General features: G+C 33.9%; 1 protein-coding gene across 1 annotated transcript in view; it reads right to left on the bottom strand.

The window, feature by feature from the left end:
• Positions 1 to 6128: 6128 nt before the first annotated feature.
• LOC148307758 (uncharacterized) overlaps positions 6129 to 17757 on the bottom strand; it is a 45281-nt gene continuing 33652 nt past the window's right edge. Inside the window, exons 9-13 of the mRNA XM_088262865.1 lie at positions 14156 to 14320; positions 12785 to 12963; positions 12521 to 12653; positions 10774 to 10888; positions 6129 to 7495 (exon numbers count right to left, since the gene is read on the bottom strand). Coding sequence (XP_088118991.1) covers positions 6129 to 7495; positions 10774 to 10888; positions 12521 to 12653; positions 12785 to 12963; positions 14156 to 14320 — 1959 coding nt within the window. The remainder of the gene's footprint in view (positions 7496 to 10773; positions 10889 to 12520; positions 12654 to 12784; positions 12964 to 14155; positions 14321 to 17757) is intronic.

The raw sequence follows: 17757 nt of genomic DNA on the forward strand, positions 1-17757 counted from the left end.
CTTTTACAACTATATTGCGCTGTGCGTACTTTCTTGACATTAAGTTATTGTTATCAGAGATTAAAAAAATTAAAACATTGAAAAATCATGCATTTAAGGGTTAATATAATATGTAAATTTTATGGAGATAACAATATGTTGCGGAACCGCGGAACAAATACGGAACTGGGCAAATCATGTGGCACGTATGTCTGAGAACAGGTGGACGAAAAAGGTGCTTGACTGGAGGCCTAGAACAGGGCGCAGAAGCGTGGGTAGACCCCAGACAAGATGGTCCGATGACATTAAGAAAGTGGCTGGCCTGCACTAGAAGAGAGTCGCGTCCAACAGACAACTGTGGAAGTCCAAGAGGGAGGCCTTTGGTCAATACCAGACACAAGAAGACTGAAGTAAGTAAGTAACAATATATAACGTTCACGGGGTCACTAGTAAAGTATCACACTTTACACAAGGGTCTATTGGACCCAGAACGGTAGTTATCGAATGTTTTTGTTTGCGGTAGACCGAGGGTTAACACTTTTTTTCATTTCTGTGGAAATATATCGAAACATAACGCTAATTTTAGTGTACGAATGACGTCACTGTTTGCAACTCTTGATTCATCAAAATGCTTGTTACAAAACGTTGATCGTATTGTTTTAAAAAAATCGTATTAGAAAACTTTTGATTTGTAAATTTTTGTATTTGAAATTTACGATTTTTATTTATAAACCAAAGCTGTTTGTGTTTTTAAATATGAATCAAGTTGTGATATAGTGGATTCGAGCCTAGAACCACTGACCCAAGTCCACGACACTAACCACCGGGCCATGAACCGACTCAATCCCGTTCGGCAATTATTTTCTAAATTCACATTTCACTGAAATTTCTTACTGGGATATATTTAAAAATAAACAAAATGTAAGTTCACTGTAAATTCGTATTGGAATATAATAGTTCTAAATATTTATCTACGGAAAAAGCGTCCAATACTAAGCTAATATCGTCTCAAACTAAAGAACTTTATTGAAGAATTCAAAGGCCGAATACATTATGTTTTATTTAGCACACGTGTTATTTGAATAGGCAATTAAGTAAAGCATTATCACGCTATCCCAACATCAATAGATGCCTACTCATGTATCGATACATAATCCATGACTGTTTGTCGAATATAGGTATATTATGTAATTTGAATACAGCTTACACGAGGCCAAATATCTGCCTTCTTCCGTCCGGAAAATCGGTATATCCACTTGTCCGTTATATTCCGAGTTCGGTGTATCTGAAAGTATTCATCAAATATTGAAAGGGTTTTCCGATCGATCGTTACGGAGTCATATATGTACCTTTATGGGAAAACTTAATACGAAAACGAGTGCTAGGCACGTCGTAAAAAATGCACACAGCTGTGAATTATATATGTATTTAAAAAAAGTGGTAATGATAACATTATGAACATCTCCAATTATAGGAGTTATTTTTCATATTATTTTTTTGACATCTCACAAAGATGAAGAAGAATATGGAAGTCTAGGCATTTACGGGGCTTACGACCGTCATAGGATGATTTGAGTGATCACTTTACACACGTGTAACATTCAACAATTCTACCCATGATTGACAACTACACTACTCAAATTCTCGGAAGTAGTATATATATATATATATATATATATATATATATATATATATATATATATAATATATATATATATATATATATATATATATATATATATATATATATATATATATATATATATATATATATATATATATATATATATATATATATATATATATATATATATATATATATATATATATATATATATATATATATATATATACCAATTTCTAATTTTCTAATTTTTAATTTAAAAAGACTTGTTTTTGATCCACTCACTTAAACTCTCATCACTCACAAAAAAAAAACTAGTTTCGGCAACAACCTGTTGCCGTCTTCAGGGTTTGTTTTATAACTATTAGTTTTATTTCACTACACACGAGCGGAGTAAAAGACAATTTTTTTTTGCTTTTCACATGTGTTATGAAATAAAACTCATTAATCGGTATTATTCAAGTGTTTTTTTAAGTAATCAACATGTCATTCCACAAAATTAATGCCGATTCAATAAGTAATATTTAAAACTTATTCAATTTCATTAAAAAAAATATATATAAAATGAAATTGAAGTTAGAGACTCTAATATATATTTATATATACTGATTCGGAATGAATCCTATTTATGATCCAATGGATCAAAGATACATTTATATATTGTATATATATATATATATATATATATATATATATATATATATATATATATATATATATATATATATATATATATATATATATATATATATATATATATATATATATATATTTATATATATATATATATATATATATATATATATATATATATATATATATATATATATATATATATATATATATATATATATATATATATATATATATATATATATATATATATATATATATATATATATATATATATATATATATGATCCAATTTCGAAACATTGTACAAGCATCACTAGAATTATTAAGACAGATATCTATTGGTGAGATAAAGACGCTTTTTTATTAAGCAGAAACTCTTATTCAGGTCCGAATCCGGGATTATAATCACATACATGAGAAGCGCTAGAAAATAACCTTTTAATTTTATTATTTTATATTATAATTTGACCAGATGTTTTTTTAATAACATTATTTCGAGTGTGTCCAAATACTTGTTCACAAATCTGGATTAATAAGAACAAGAATTTAACAGTGATTTTTTTGTGAGAATTTTTGTGGTTGTCAATCTTGGGTAGAATTTGTGAATGTTACACGTGTGTAAAGTAATAACTTAAACCAGCCTATGACGGTCGTAAGCCCCATAAATGCCCTGACTTCCATATTCTTCGTCATCTATGTTGAGATGTCGAAAAATAATATGAAAGTGGTAATGCTTCATTTTTAGTTCGTACTTTTTTACATTAATGTAGAGTTTTCCTTCAAGGCAATCATGGATCTGTGTGTGTGTGGATAGATAATGGTATTCTAGAAAACATCGATCTATGCCTGACACATATACGAAGCAAAAGTTAGAGGCGATTGTTTGACGAGCGGCCGATGGACTAATATCGCTCACTCCTTTCAAGAACGTCATAAATAAAAAAAACTTGATTTTTCAAGAGAACGTTTCTAAAGTTTAAAAAATAATACAATGATTAAAAATAAATATCAAGCCACTTATTTAACTTTTTATTGTGCAACAGATCTTTTTAGGTAAAACTTGAAGGTTTTTTCTCCATTTGAAAAATATTTAGTATATTTGAAAAAATAATTAAACAAACCCCTTTTCTTCAAAATGCAAAAACAACACTTTCTGCCCTGTAGCGGGTAGATATTAAGTTAAAAATATGCCGCTTTTTTGGGATATAGTACATTTTCTGGGCATTTCGAAAACATGCACAACTGAAAATTGTCGCTTTTTGATTTATGGCGTTCTTGAAAGGAGTGAGCGATATGTGGGAGGTGTATGGGAGGGTGGAATGTCAGCCGTCAGTCGATATTGGCTATTATGTATGTAGGCATTGTTCAGGCTATTAACAGAGTGTATTTTCTACACAATATTAATTACAGGAATCACATGTGGACATATTATGTATGTAGGTTTTAATGGTTTTAAAACACGGAACACTCGGTTATATGGTTTGACATATAAAATACATAATATCGTTTGCAGTTCGATGACACTTTCTATGTGGAAAAAAATATTTTAAAGGAGACGTAATTTTTTTTAGAAATGATTAGTTTTGACCAAATAAATTTGTGTACAAAAAAACTAATTTCATACAAATTTTAGTACTCATTATGACAGTTTTTTGTGTGCCTTGTATTTTCTTTTCACAGTAAAAGTTTTCATCAAACCGCCTGCAATATTTATTGTGTAACCCTGTACTTGACTATACATCCCATAGAATACATTTGATATTTTTACAACTGTATCATTCTTCGCAGTAAAATGAACACTATTGTTGTATTAGACTTTTTTTTTAAAATTGCAAGTACAACATTTCGTTAACAACATTTAAGTATATTCAAATCTCTGTATGTGCAAAAATCCCGGATTTTACACCCGAGGGATATTTATCAAGATTAAAGATTTATTTTTTAATTTGATTTGCTTTACTCCAGAGAATAAATACAGAAAAAATAATCAATTGGTACATTCGAATAAATTGTGAGAAAAACTATTACGCATTGATACCGAACTCAACTTATCATCAGCTGGTGTAAGTGATGATGTTAACATTAATTTTTCTGCACACGGTTAAGCTCTACTACATATTACTTCATTTTTTGTTTAAAAAAACAGATATTCTCAAAGGATACATAGACAAGTATGGGGCGAGAAAATATTACATATTTAATTTAGTTTTACACAAGTTTTAAAAATATTTTTTATAAACAGCATGTTATGATGATAACAATAAACAAACGTACACAAAATAACACAGGGTGTTTCAATAACAAATTCGTGATAATAAAATACAACCCACAATATTCACAACACGCAAGCAGGAAGCTTCAAAGTCGGTACATTAAGATTACAGCAGAACTTCAATTATCCAAACTCCAACTATCCGAATTGCTTTCAGAATCTCAGAAGAAGAAAAAAAATAAGACTGAATCGTACTGCGATTCGCGAAATAATGATTCCATCTACGCGACTTGGCTGGCTGAAAATGGATGATGGCAATCAAACTTACTTTGATCGAGATGTTTGGAAAACAATTACTTTGATTTGTATCTATTGTATGTAATGTATAAAATCTAGAAATTAAAAAATATATATATTGTATTAACATGTAAGTATTTCGGCTCAACACAGGCTATGCCTAAAGAGCCGTAATACATATAATTTCTAAAAAATGTAAAAAATGTATCTAAGAAATAAAATTTATGCATGGATTTTGTTTCACAAAAAATGCATATGGAAAAAGAAAGCATTATTTACTTTGATTTTTATCAAATTGTAATTTACAGTAAATTGTAATTCAATTTGTAATTCACATAAAAAATCCATTTAATTTATTAAAAGCTTTAAAATATATAAATTTTTTTAATAATTCAATGCTCTTCTTTTACAAAAATTGTTTTTTTCTTCCGTTTTCAACAAACATACAGTAATTAATTGAAATATGAAAAATAAGCACGACGAAATGTAGAGAAAACAATCGTAAAACGGATGCGGTATTCCTGCGGAGCTAGAATGTTAGGATGACCAAGATAGAGGAAACTGGAGAGAAAACCTTGTCAGGGTTAACCTTAATTTGATTTTACTGGTGTTAGCTTAATAACTTGACGTTGGTACTCGTTTTCGGAAAAAAATCATTAAAAAATCCGAATTTTTGACTATCGGGATGGGGTCCAGTCTTAATTGATTCGGATTATAGGAGTTCTACTGTATATTGTTAATGTTTAAGCACATTTAATCGATGATTTTGTATTCATATTTAACCAAGCTTAAAAAAACACCAAGTTAGTACGATAATAACTTCTTACGCACATCGGACGCAGTATGGTACTGATATGAAATTAAAGTGGAATGTATTGTAGCTTTAGCGTGATTAAGTGAAGCGAAATTGAAATATTGTGCTGACAGAAACACGCAAGAAACGACTCCAAAAGTTTTGCAGTTGCCGAAGGAATGAAAAATACGGAAAAAGATCGAACACAGCCCTGAATCACGAACGTCCAGGTACGTGCGAATGTACCATATATGGTGTCGGATATCAGATTCAAGAATAACATAATGTGAGTCTGTTATGATGTCTTCATAAAACGCGAGTTGGCTGAATTCGTTCGTGATTGAGAGCTGTTACCAATCTGCATGAGTACTGACCTAAAGAATCCGATGGTAAGTAAGAAGTTCTCGCACATGGTTTGTTTAATAATTCACTAAAATAACATCACTGAATAATATTCCGATTTCACTAAAACCACTATCGCTACTTATGGCAAATAATCCATTTCGGGATTTTGAATATTGATTATAAAATTATACGAGTGAGGGCAAGCAAGAGATAAAGAAAAGTTTGTTGTTAGTTTGCTGTGGTTATATATTGGTATCCACCAAGCCGCTTCGCTTCCTACGGAAAATATTTACAAACATTTCAGCAATATGCATCGAGTTCTGCATCGCCAAGTCTTTCTCCAGTTGTATGATATTCCCTATTGCTGTTGTGTAGTCGTGGAATGTCTGCAGTTCTGTAATTCCCAAGCTCTGATAGTTGCCGATCCTGACTATTTCTGGACTGTGGGTCTCTCTGTGATTCAACCCTCGTACCGTGCACAGGTGTTTGAGGTTATCTGGTTCTTTACAGAGGTAGGGTAAATTCATAGTCAGACTGAAGTGAAGCGAGGTTCCCAGGAAGCTAGGACGCGCCGACAAGAATCCGAGCTTTTCGTCCCATTTGTATTCTAGGTTCTCGCCTAAATGGATCATGACTCTGGACATCATGGAGTAAGCGTGGCCCACTTCGGCCGGATGATGGTGCGAGGTGCAAGTCAACACGCGAATGTGGTCTTGGACGTTTATCCAAACGGCTAAATTGCTATCGTGGCTCAAGAACACTCCTCGTCCGTAGGGCCAGTGCTTCCCGTGCAGTCGCTTGTCGTCGTCGATCTCCTTACTGTCACACAGAGGAATGAGAAGTCCCGAGGCTGCTAGGATAGCTCGGATCTCCGAAGGAGTATCTAATACCTCATTCATAGTGTAATATATACCAGCCTTTTCCTCAACTTTTTCTTTATCATAGTTGACCAATTTAGCAAACTCGTCGCTGAGTAGAATGTTGGTCAAGTGTCGTTCCACCATCTCGAGTTGTCCGACATTCATGTTCAAGGGTAATTCGAAGGCATTGAGGTTACGACTGCACTCCACAGTACCGGCGAGAATATATTTTCCTGGTAGATCAATATTGAGATTGATCAAAAACCTGGATTCTGACTCCTCGTCAGTACTCTGTTGTACGTTTGATTTAGGGAAAAATATAGACTCGGGGTGCTTTTGCAGGTCTGAGTATATATTTATACAGTGTAGATCTTTGATCAGGGGGATAGTAAATTCTTCGAATGTTGCGTATGCGTAGTAATCTGGAGCGACTATTCCTCCGTTGAAGTCTTCTTCTACTGTTTCGATAGCGTTTTTATTATCCGGGAGTTTCTTCACAGCAGGCCATATGACATCGAAGAGGTTGTGGTCCAGCTTGGTGATCCGGAGCTTGATCTTGTCGAAGACGGACTTGGTGAGGAAGCGTCCCAGGAAGGTGGTGGGCGGGCCCTGGTTGGAGGAGGCGCTGGGCGGGGGCACGGAGCGCGAGGGGCGGCGGTGGTCCTGCAGCAGCCGGTAGCAGCGCCCCAGCACGGCGATGGTCTCCTGGTCCATGAGCTCGCGCCGGGACGTTACCACGTCGTAGTTGACTGATCATCACACAAGCAACATTCGTCAATTCTCTACATTTAATTTGTGAAACATTCTGACTTTATTTTTTATATTCAATAAGCCTCCACTCGTTTACGAGTGATTTGAAATTAATTTAATTCTCTATTTATTATAACCATTTTCCATTTAACATCATAAAGCTGTTTATTTCATAAATGAAAGTATCATAACGATAAACAATACGTTACCTTCTCATCTAGTTATTTTTTAATGATAAAAATTAAAAACAAACATTTTTTCTAATTAAGTGCAAATATAATAATCAACTAATATATAGTTTTTCCATTTTTAATTTTATTTGTCCAGTGACCGGATTTCATCGTTACCGATATTATCAGACAAGTAACAGGCTAGACAAAATGTGTCTATGTTATAAATATAACAAGGCAGGCGTTGAAAACTATGATTTTATAAAGTTTTTATGGTGAAATGAGTTTTGAGTTTAATTATATACCTAATAATGTATGTTATATATATGGTAGGATTTTAATAAACAATAAAATCCCACTTTTTAAAGTAACCCTTATGATCTCTTAAATGTACTTGTTACTAAAAATAACTCACTTCTGAAATTCATTCAATATTAATTCCTTTCGTCAGAAAAATTATATAAAATCATAGTTTTCAAACCCCTGCCTTGTTGTATATAAAACTTAAAATTTTGTCCAGCCTCCCACCAGCCTAATGTTGTCAGTAACGACAAAACCCGATCACTGGTCAGATAAAATAAATGTGTAAAAAACTATAAAGTTGATATTTTATTACATATATAAAAGATAGTTCCATCTGTAAATTTCAGTAGATTTATATTATGCACTGACACTTCGTGATGGAATTGCATTTTTAATATATTATTAGATTAAAACCAATATTTTTAGCTTTTCCACTTTATTTTTATTTGATCAGCGACCGGGTTTCGTCGTTACCGAAATCATCAGATTGGTGGGAGGCTAAACAAATTGTTATGTTATATATAAAACAAGACAGTAGTTGATAACCATGATTTGATATAATTTTATTGAGATTGAATTGAATTAAATTGAATTGAATTAAATTAATTTCTCAATAAAATTATATCAAATCATGGTTATCAACTCCTGCCTTGTTTTATATATAACATAACAATTTGTATAGCCTCCCACCAGTCTGATGATGTCGGACCAGCGACCGGGTCAACGACGAAACCCGGTCGCTGGTCAAATAAAAATAAAGTGGAAAAGCTAAAAATATTGGTTTTAATCTAATAATATATTATAAATTTCAGTACAAAACTTTAATCTAATTCAGTGCGTGTATAATGATGGATAAATAATTTTTTATCTAATTTAGCAGATATAAGGTTTTTTCTGCAGAAAATTCAATTTTACACTAATATTTTAATATTTTCCAAAAAACAAAATAAAATAATACGTGAATTTCTCAAAAGGAACGAAGTATTTTATACTAAAAATATTTACATATTGCAAAATTACTGTCAATAATATATTGAATATATAATATCAGTCTTAAAACGACGGTGTATCTATTAAGGTACATACTTCATCAGGACGAGAAAGGATTATTCATTTTATATTATAATTATGTACATTATCGATAGAAAATATAATATGCTACAGAATGCATCAATTGTAAGAACTACATAGTTGAAAGAGACAAGATAAAAGCAAATTTTACGACCAAACTGTTTAATCAGCAGACAGTGTTCAACTAAGTGTATAATTTCGTGTTGAAAATTCCAACAATAATAAATTTGCCAATTCAAGTAAAAAAATAAATAAATAAGGCGTGGCGTGTAACACGACACAAATAGTTTTTGCCACCAACTCATAAAATGCATTGTAATCTTCTGCTCTAGTCATAACGTACATAATAATGTATTATGCATGCCTATTATTGTCGTATCTATCTTACCGCACATATCGTGATATACAGTCGATTCCGCTTATTTGGACCGAAAACGTGACACAATCGAGTGACCTCTCCGATTAATTGAAAGGAGTTCGAAATCAAGGCGAGATAATCAATAACTCGCAACTTAATTTTCCTTAAACCCAGGTAAAATTTGACGTACAGTAAAACCTCGATAAACGGACCTCTATTTAACGAACTTTGGGTATAACGGACAACATGATCCGGTCAAATGTAAAAAATAGCCTCCCATATGCTTAAATTCAATTGTAAAAAAAATTTTGCGGCCAAGATAATCACGTCATACATCTAGCACTAGAATTTGAGATAATGACGTCCTGTTCTTAGACTTCACCTAGCCGGAGCAACAACAACACCCCCTCCCCCCATTAGTTCGGAATACCGAGGTTTTAACCCTTTCCGGTCCTATGTCGAATGTCATTCGACATTGACTTTATTCCGGTGAGTTCTATGTCAAATGTCATTCGATATTTTTTTTCTTCATCAGTTTAGTGTTAAAAATACAAGCAAACATATTTTTTTTCATCTATAGATGTCTATAAAATGTAATAATAAGAGACAAGATTGTATACATTCAGATTTTTTTTAACACAAGTGTAGTTTTATTTAAAAAAAAAACTTGGATGTATTGTTTTACCCTGTAATGCTGTAAATCTATTGTGGACCTGGTGGAATTTTCAATTTTTTTTACAGACCGTAAAGGGTTGATGTAGTTGCATTTTTTGCTTAAAACACCGCTTTTGTACAGAAAAAAAAATATTCCAAATAAATGTATGGTTTTGAAAATAAAATAATTATTAAATGGTAAAGAGTTAAAAAAGATTTTTAAAAAAACATTCACAAAATTCACACTCTCCTTATTATTCATCGTTCACTGACGTAGTTCATTAAGTAGAATTTTTAAGTGAACGATTAATGATAAGAAGAGTGTGATATTGATGATATCAACATAGACGTATATGAATATGGAAGTCTGGATATTTACAGAACTCACGACCTGTCATATGCTTGTTTAAATGATCACATTATAAGAACCATTCTACCCATGATTGAGAAAAACAGTAATCAAATTTCGGAAGATGTATTTATGCTCAATTGACACCTTCTTTCACATCTCGGCAGCATCTGTGTTTGAGTTAAGTAAGTTTTTCAATTAGCAGAGACGCTTTTAAAACGAATGTTAGATTCTTCCTGAAATATTTTAAATGCCAAGTGTACTATCTATTTTAGTATTTTATATACATAGTGAAAAATTAATGTCCCAATTAAGCGGAATCGACTGTACTTTTAATGATGTACGAATAATTGTAATTTTAAAAAATCTTACCTTTATCGTTCAACATTTCATCGGCCAAATTTTCTTCGGCTCCAAAATCTTTAAGCAGTTGCTTATGGGACAAGAACTTTTCATTGTCTTGGTAATCCTCGGGTGTATTTCCATTCTGAATCAGGTAATTTCTTAAGTTTAAAAAGACTTTAACAATAATTACTAAAATACTTACTAATTACTAAAAGCGACGAGATTTAAATTTAATTTTTCAAGATTAGGAATCGCAGATAAACCAGATGGCCTCCCATATCCATTTGAGAAAATATTATTTATATGACCAATTAGATATTTTATGTATTAATTTGAAATAAAACACAGATTTTTTGAGTCTACTAAGTTAGTAGACTCAAAAAATCTGTGTTTGATTTAAAATTAATACATAAATTAAAATGGAGTTCTACAAATTAAACACCAAATCAACAAATAAATAAGATATTTGTTTACTATATTAAGGCCCAGTAATGAATAATTTTTAATGAATAAATTTTCTTCAAAGCCTGGTATTTTTTTGTCATTCTAAAAACATCGTTTTAGTATAAAAACACAAGTTTTTCTTCGAAACAAATATATGGTTTTGAAAAGAAAAGAGTTAATGAGGTCCCGGGTTCGATTCCCAGGGGGGTCAAATAAATAAAAGTGACTTTTTCACTCTAATATTTATTCCATATTATTTGGACTGGAGCCTGAAGCGGAGGGCTGATCACCTTTCCTTCATGTGTTAACTATCAAGATAACACTGCGTTTGTATGATACAGTGCCCTATGCACCATTAGGGTGCGGATAAGGGTTTGAATGAAAAAAATGAATGAAAAAAGTATGATTATTATTATTTTTAAATTATTCCAATATATATTCTGCAAAAAAAATGTCCGTATAGATAAGTCTAGCTTCCCGCGCATCCGGTCGCGTTTTTAATTTGTACGCTTGAGATCTCACACTTATTTAAATACTCTAGTCAGCATACTGTTGTTTGGAAGCGAAACGTGGACTATCGGACAGGCAGAACGCGGGTGGCTGGAGGCGTTTGAGATGTGGTGCTACAGGCGCATGTTGGGGATTCAGTTGGAACATGTAGGGAACAACGAGGTATTAAGCAGGGCTGGGGGGACTAAATGCCTACTGAATAAAGTAACACAACAGCGAGCTAAATGGAAAGGCCAAAATATAAGATACCCAGGCCTGCTTCTTACGATTACGGAGGGAATGTGCGAAAGCACAAACTGCAGAGGACGACCCCGCATAAACTACATGGACTAAATTATCTCCGACATGCGCTGTAGCGGGTACGCCGAATTAAAGAGACGAGTGGAGGATTGAGACTGGTGAAGACTGACTATGAAAGAAGCAAATCAATCATCACACAGGTTGTAACCCACGAAGAAGAACATATTTGTGTATTTATGGCGTTAGCAGCTGCCCGCCTATATGATATTTCTCCCTCCATATGTCATATGTCCCATTCGTCAGGAATTATAATTGGATGGCTTGACTCTGGCCAGTGTCTGTTTGGACACGTTGCGCGTGGCAATGAGGATAGCCTGGAACAACCGGTTGTGATTGGTAGCCTGGAGGGAAAGAGAGGGAGAGGAAGACCCCACACGATGGACCGATCAAGTTAAGGCAGCAGCAGGCACCTCGGTGATGACTAGAGAAGAGTCATTGCTTCCACAAAGGTCCCTCAGTAATGTGGAGTAAAACGAAGCAGAATGTCATTTAATAAACTTGAGATTTGAATGGTACGTACGTCATCCTGGTCTTTAGGGTTGGCGCCCATATTCAGCAGTATATTGTAATAGTGTCCGTTATCCTTCAGCACTGCAGCATAGTGGAGAGCTGTTCTTCCCTCGAAATCCACTGCAGACAATGTCTCGGGAAATCTAAATAAAAATAACAAACGAGACCATTAGCGAACTTGCGCCGGTCCAGCGCCGACTGCGGGTCTCACTATACTAAACTATACTAATTTGCGGTAGGGCGCGGGATCTAGCATTGTAGAGTGGTGACGTACCTGCCGGCCAGGTAGCGCACCACGGCCGTGTGGCCGAAGAGCACGGCCACGTGCAGCGGCGTGGCGCCGGCCGGCGTGACGTGGTCGCGCGCCACGGCGAACTTGCGCCGGTCCAGCGCCGACTGCAGGTCGCGCAGGGCGCCCTCGCGGGCGGAGACGTGCACGCGCTTTATCTTGTTCTGGAAGTACAAAATACAAGTGACATTGTAGCATGTTACACGCACACTTCTTAGGTTCTGGGAATGGTCGATTTTGGTAATAAGAAATGGAATTTTAGTAGTAAAATATCTGGTCAAATTAAGCTTAATTTCTCAAGTGTGTGATTATAATCCAGGATTCGGACCTCACATACTAATAAAAGAGTTTCTGCTCAATAAAAAGTTTATTTTCATCTCACCAATAGATGTCTCTAGTGAAGTTCTAGTGATTCAAGAATAATGTTTCAAAATTGGTTCATATATATAGAACTTCCAAGAATTTGAGTAGTGTGATGTCAATAATGGGTAGAATTGGTGAATGTTACACGTGTGTAAAATGATCACTTAAACTAGCCTATGACGGTCGTCAGCCTCGTAAATGCCCACACTTCCATATTCTTCTTCATCTTTGATGAGATGTCAAAAAATAATATTAAAATAGTAGTTAATCCCTTTAAATTTGTTGACAATTTAATTGTTTCAGGATTGGAATTTGATTTACGAAAATCTCTCTTATATGTTGATATCTCAACAAAGACGACGAAGAATATGAAAGTCTGGATATCTGTCATAGACTAGTTAAATCATCACTTTATACACGTGTAACATTTCCCATTTTTTACCCATGATTGACACCATTCAAATTTTTTGAACTCATAGACATATCATAAATTTTTATGTCTTAGTTCGTAGTAGCATCTATGGTTGATTTAAGAACACTTCAATTTGACAGAGACCCTTTTATGGAAATATTTCTAAGATCTTAACCGGATTTTTTACAAATTGGGATAAATTTTTATGCAGCTTATAACTTCAGTTATATTACCCTTACTTATAGTTACCCTTATAGTTACCCTTACTGGTACAATGTCGAATCTCATTCGACATCGATTTTTTGCTCTTAGGTCCCATGTTATTCGACATGTTTTTCATCATTAGTATTATTTACTTAAATTCCAAGGTTACATTTTGTCATTTGTATCTTTTACAATAGTATGTGGAGCAGAGGACTACAGATTTTTTCCAATTGGAATTTAACTGTCTACCTTGATTTTTTTTTTAATTTTGGGGCACCGGAAAGGGTTAAATCATAACATTTTGGTTGTGTCTAAATCTGGGTTTCTTTACTTGGGAATTATTAAAATAACTTCTTTATTTTATGTACAATATTTACCATGTACGATGGTACATTGTCCAAAAAGGCCTGCAATTCTGGGTTACGGGCCATGTGCCCAACTAGCCTGTCTCCTTCACCGTTTAGGACCAGCGCCGCCAGCTGCTCCATGTTGCCGCTGTCGATCAAAAGCTGCACTTCGGCGTCGTCGATGTTCATGTCGGTCTGAAAAGTATATTTCCAGTTATTTCCTAAAATAATCGGTAATCGGTTTTTCTATTGTAGCATTATGCTGATAGTGGATATTTAAATAAGCGGTCTGGAATTGATTTTGAAATTGCCCCTTAAATTTATTGTATCCAACACTCTCCTTATCATTCATTATTCATTCATTCATCCGAACCCTTATCCGCACCTCAATGGTGCATAGGGCACTGCATTATATAAACGCAGTGTTATCTTGATCATTAACACATGAAGGAAATGTGATCAGCCCTCCGCTTCAGGTACCAGTCCAGGGTAATATTGAATAAATTTTAGAGTGAAAAAATCACTTATATTTATTTGACCCTCCCTGGGAATCGAACCCGGGACCTCCAGTACGGTAGAGCGTGCTGACCATTACACTACGGAGGCGGACACTTTCATTATTCACTTTGTGTAATATCACTTTTAAAAAAGTGAACGATGAACGATAAGGAGAGTGTTACCATATCACAAAGTTAACAATGCTTTCAATTCACAAAAAAGACAGTATCCAGGCGTAGATCAGTAAAGCGGTGGGGTGGGCCCGAAATGTGACCATTTGGCGCAACCAATAAGACCGATTGCCACATATGAGATAGAAACCAGAGAAGACACAGAGAGGATCAAATATATTTTAAGAACTATAGAAATAAGGATGTTGAGATGCATAACCGGAAACACGTTAAGAGACCGAATTAGAAACACGGAAATTCGGAAAATGTGTAGTACGGAGATAGAGTCAGATGGGGAAGACAACGAAGACGATTCTGGGATGCCCATGTCCATAGAATACAAGAAAAAAGACAAGCGAACAGACAGATCTGAGGATCCATAAGAAGGAAGAAGAAATAGAAAAGATTTTACCCCACAGAATAAAAAAATTCGTATTATTGCTTTGTTTTTAAATCCCATATCTTATCGAAACACTGTTATAACAAAAAATGATGTGCATTGGAGCTAAACGCCAATACACCTACATAAATGTATATTTAGTAATTCAGCATTGATTTTATGCTTACTGTCCGAGTGCATTTTCTTTCTTGTAAGTAATAATGAAAATTAGATCAGAAAGGCTGAATGAAAGAGGCAGCATGTCGATTCTACATATTTAGAATTTTTGTACCTACCCTGTAAGTTCTAAAGACTTCTCGTTTTTTATACAGAAGGTTATAATATGATAAAAGCAAGTTTTTAAAATGAAACTGAAGATTATTGTGATTATTTTCAATATCCATAAATTTGTGATTACGAATGTTGAAATATTCGAATGACAATATTGGAATATATCATTAATTAATTTTGCTTCACATTGTTTTTAAAAATATTTGAGAGTAACTTTTTAATCACAAAAATTTAAAAAAAAACGATTACTTACGGTAAAGTTCCCTAAACTTAATCATCGTCAATGGGCAAGTTAGGAATATAAATTTACAAATGTGGAATTTTGTAACTGTAACAGTACGAGTAGGTACTTGTTTTATAATACTCGTATATGTGTAAAACTTGATGTCACTTTTCTGTTGAATTCACAAATAAAATTAAATAAATAATAATGAAACTGAAAATGTACTCTTAGCTACTTTAAAAAAAATAATGACGTAAAATAACTCTATATTTGTATTCAATATAGTATAAAGGTGGATTCATTGTAATAATTGTTTAATATTTTTTCTATATAACAATGTTCAGAACCTATGTATGATGAAAGCTTAAATTTTAAAACGAATCAGAAAATATATGTAACAATGTTTTAAATTAATGTACTTACCAAAACGAATAGTTTTTGGTGACAATTTTTTTTACAAAACTATTAGTAGATAACCTCTTACCGAGATTTTTGTCTACCGGTTTCGAAACGAACCCATCTCTTCGTCAGGACAATTACTACACCAGCATGAAGACAATACACGTCACTATCAAAGCACTATTCAAGATTTGTCACCACCCATTTTAGACCCCGCCGATTCCTTTTAACCTTTATAATCCTGGCAAATTTTTACTAACAACCTTAGTGCATGTTGTTCTGCAATCCTTAATGCATGTTGGTCCACGGGTCGACTAAAAACACATGTGATTAACATTTTGTGTAGTTGAAAGTGTGTGAATAGTGCTATGGTAGTGACGTCCAGATTGTTTACATGCTGGTGTAGTAATTGTTCTGACGAAGAGACGGGCACATCTGGAAACCCGGTAGACAAAAAATCGTAGTGAATAGTTTTATATTAACATTACTAACATCTTTGTAAGAAAGAATAAAAAAAATGGAAAAATGACTAGTCACAAAGTAAATGCTATAAATATTTAAAATATTAATAATAAAAATAAATAAAATAAGCAGGCAAATCATTCATGTTGATGTATGAAATATGTGCAATTTAAAAAAATGCAAACTAGTGCAAACGTCATGCTATTATTTACAATATAAATAATAGGTTATGTTGCCTTTGGACTCGATTCTTTTTCAATGGCTGCGCAGACTGATTCTGCAATTTGAATCCAGCATAGGGAAAAACAACGTGAGTGCAACATTCATATGATTCATTCGTATCATTCATATGACCTGAAATGATTGTGTCCCGGGAGCTTCCTGCGGGACCATTACCTCGTCAGGAGAATTATCATTTTCTCTGTGGTCCGCATCTAGGGAATCTACTTCAGGGTCCGCGTTGATGACCCCCTCTATAGTGGATTCACTGCCTTGGGAGATACGACCTGTGACGGAATACTTTTTAAAACCAAAATCAATATGAATTGCGTTCTGTTTATCTAAAACGCTAAAAATAAGTACAGTAATACCCCGTTTAGCTTGAGATTTCAAAGACAACAGCTGAAGGCGCGTTGCAGGAGCCTGGGTGATACTAACACCTATCCGATATCGGATCCGTATTACTTCATATGGAACTCTCACGAGATGTAGTATCATACATGATAAAAATTGACAAGCTATTTTGTGTCCCAGCTTGGTTTATGGTACCAATGACAAGGACATTGGTACCATAAACCAAGCTAGGACACAAAATACCGAACCCTCTTCTAGTGGAATGGAAGGCCCGTTGACGACAATCAACAGTCAGGCTTCTCCTGAGGAATTTTATATGGTTTTCTCCTAGTAATGAGCAAATGCTAAAAAGTTCCTGATTGGCCCAACTAGTTGTTTTTTCCTATTCCCAACACAGATAAAAATTAAAATAAATAAGCCAGAAGAAACAAAGATCCACGTAATGATCTAAAAACCTTGTACAGAATAAGTAAGGTAAATAATAAATGGAACTTCATCTAAAAAAAACATACAAAAAACCCCGCTAGCGCGGTAATAATCCGTAACAGCAAAATGCGCTAATCGGGTCTATTTTCCACATATTTATAAATGACAATGGTACGCAAAATTCCTTGCACGAATGTCTGCCATTTTTGTA

The sequence above is a fragment of the Brachycentrus maculatus genome, unplaced genomic scaffold (genome assembly GCF_059751285.1).
Source record: "Brachycentrus maculatus isolate JH-2025_06_01 unplaced genomic scaffold, ASM5975128v1 h1tg000190l, whole genome shotgun sequence".
NCBI lineage: Eukaryota > Metazoa > Arthropoda > Insecta > Trichoptera > Brachycentridae > Brachycentrus > Brachycentrus maculatus.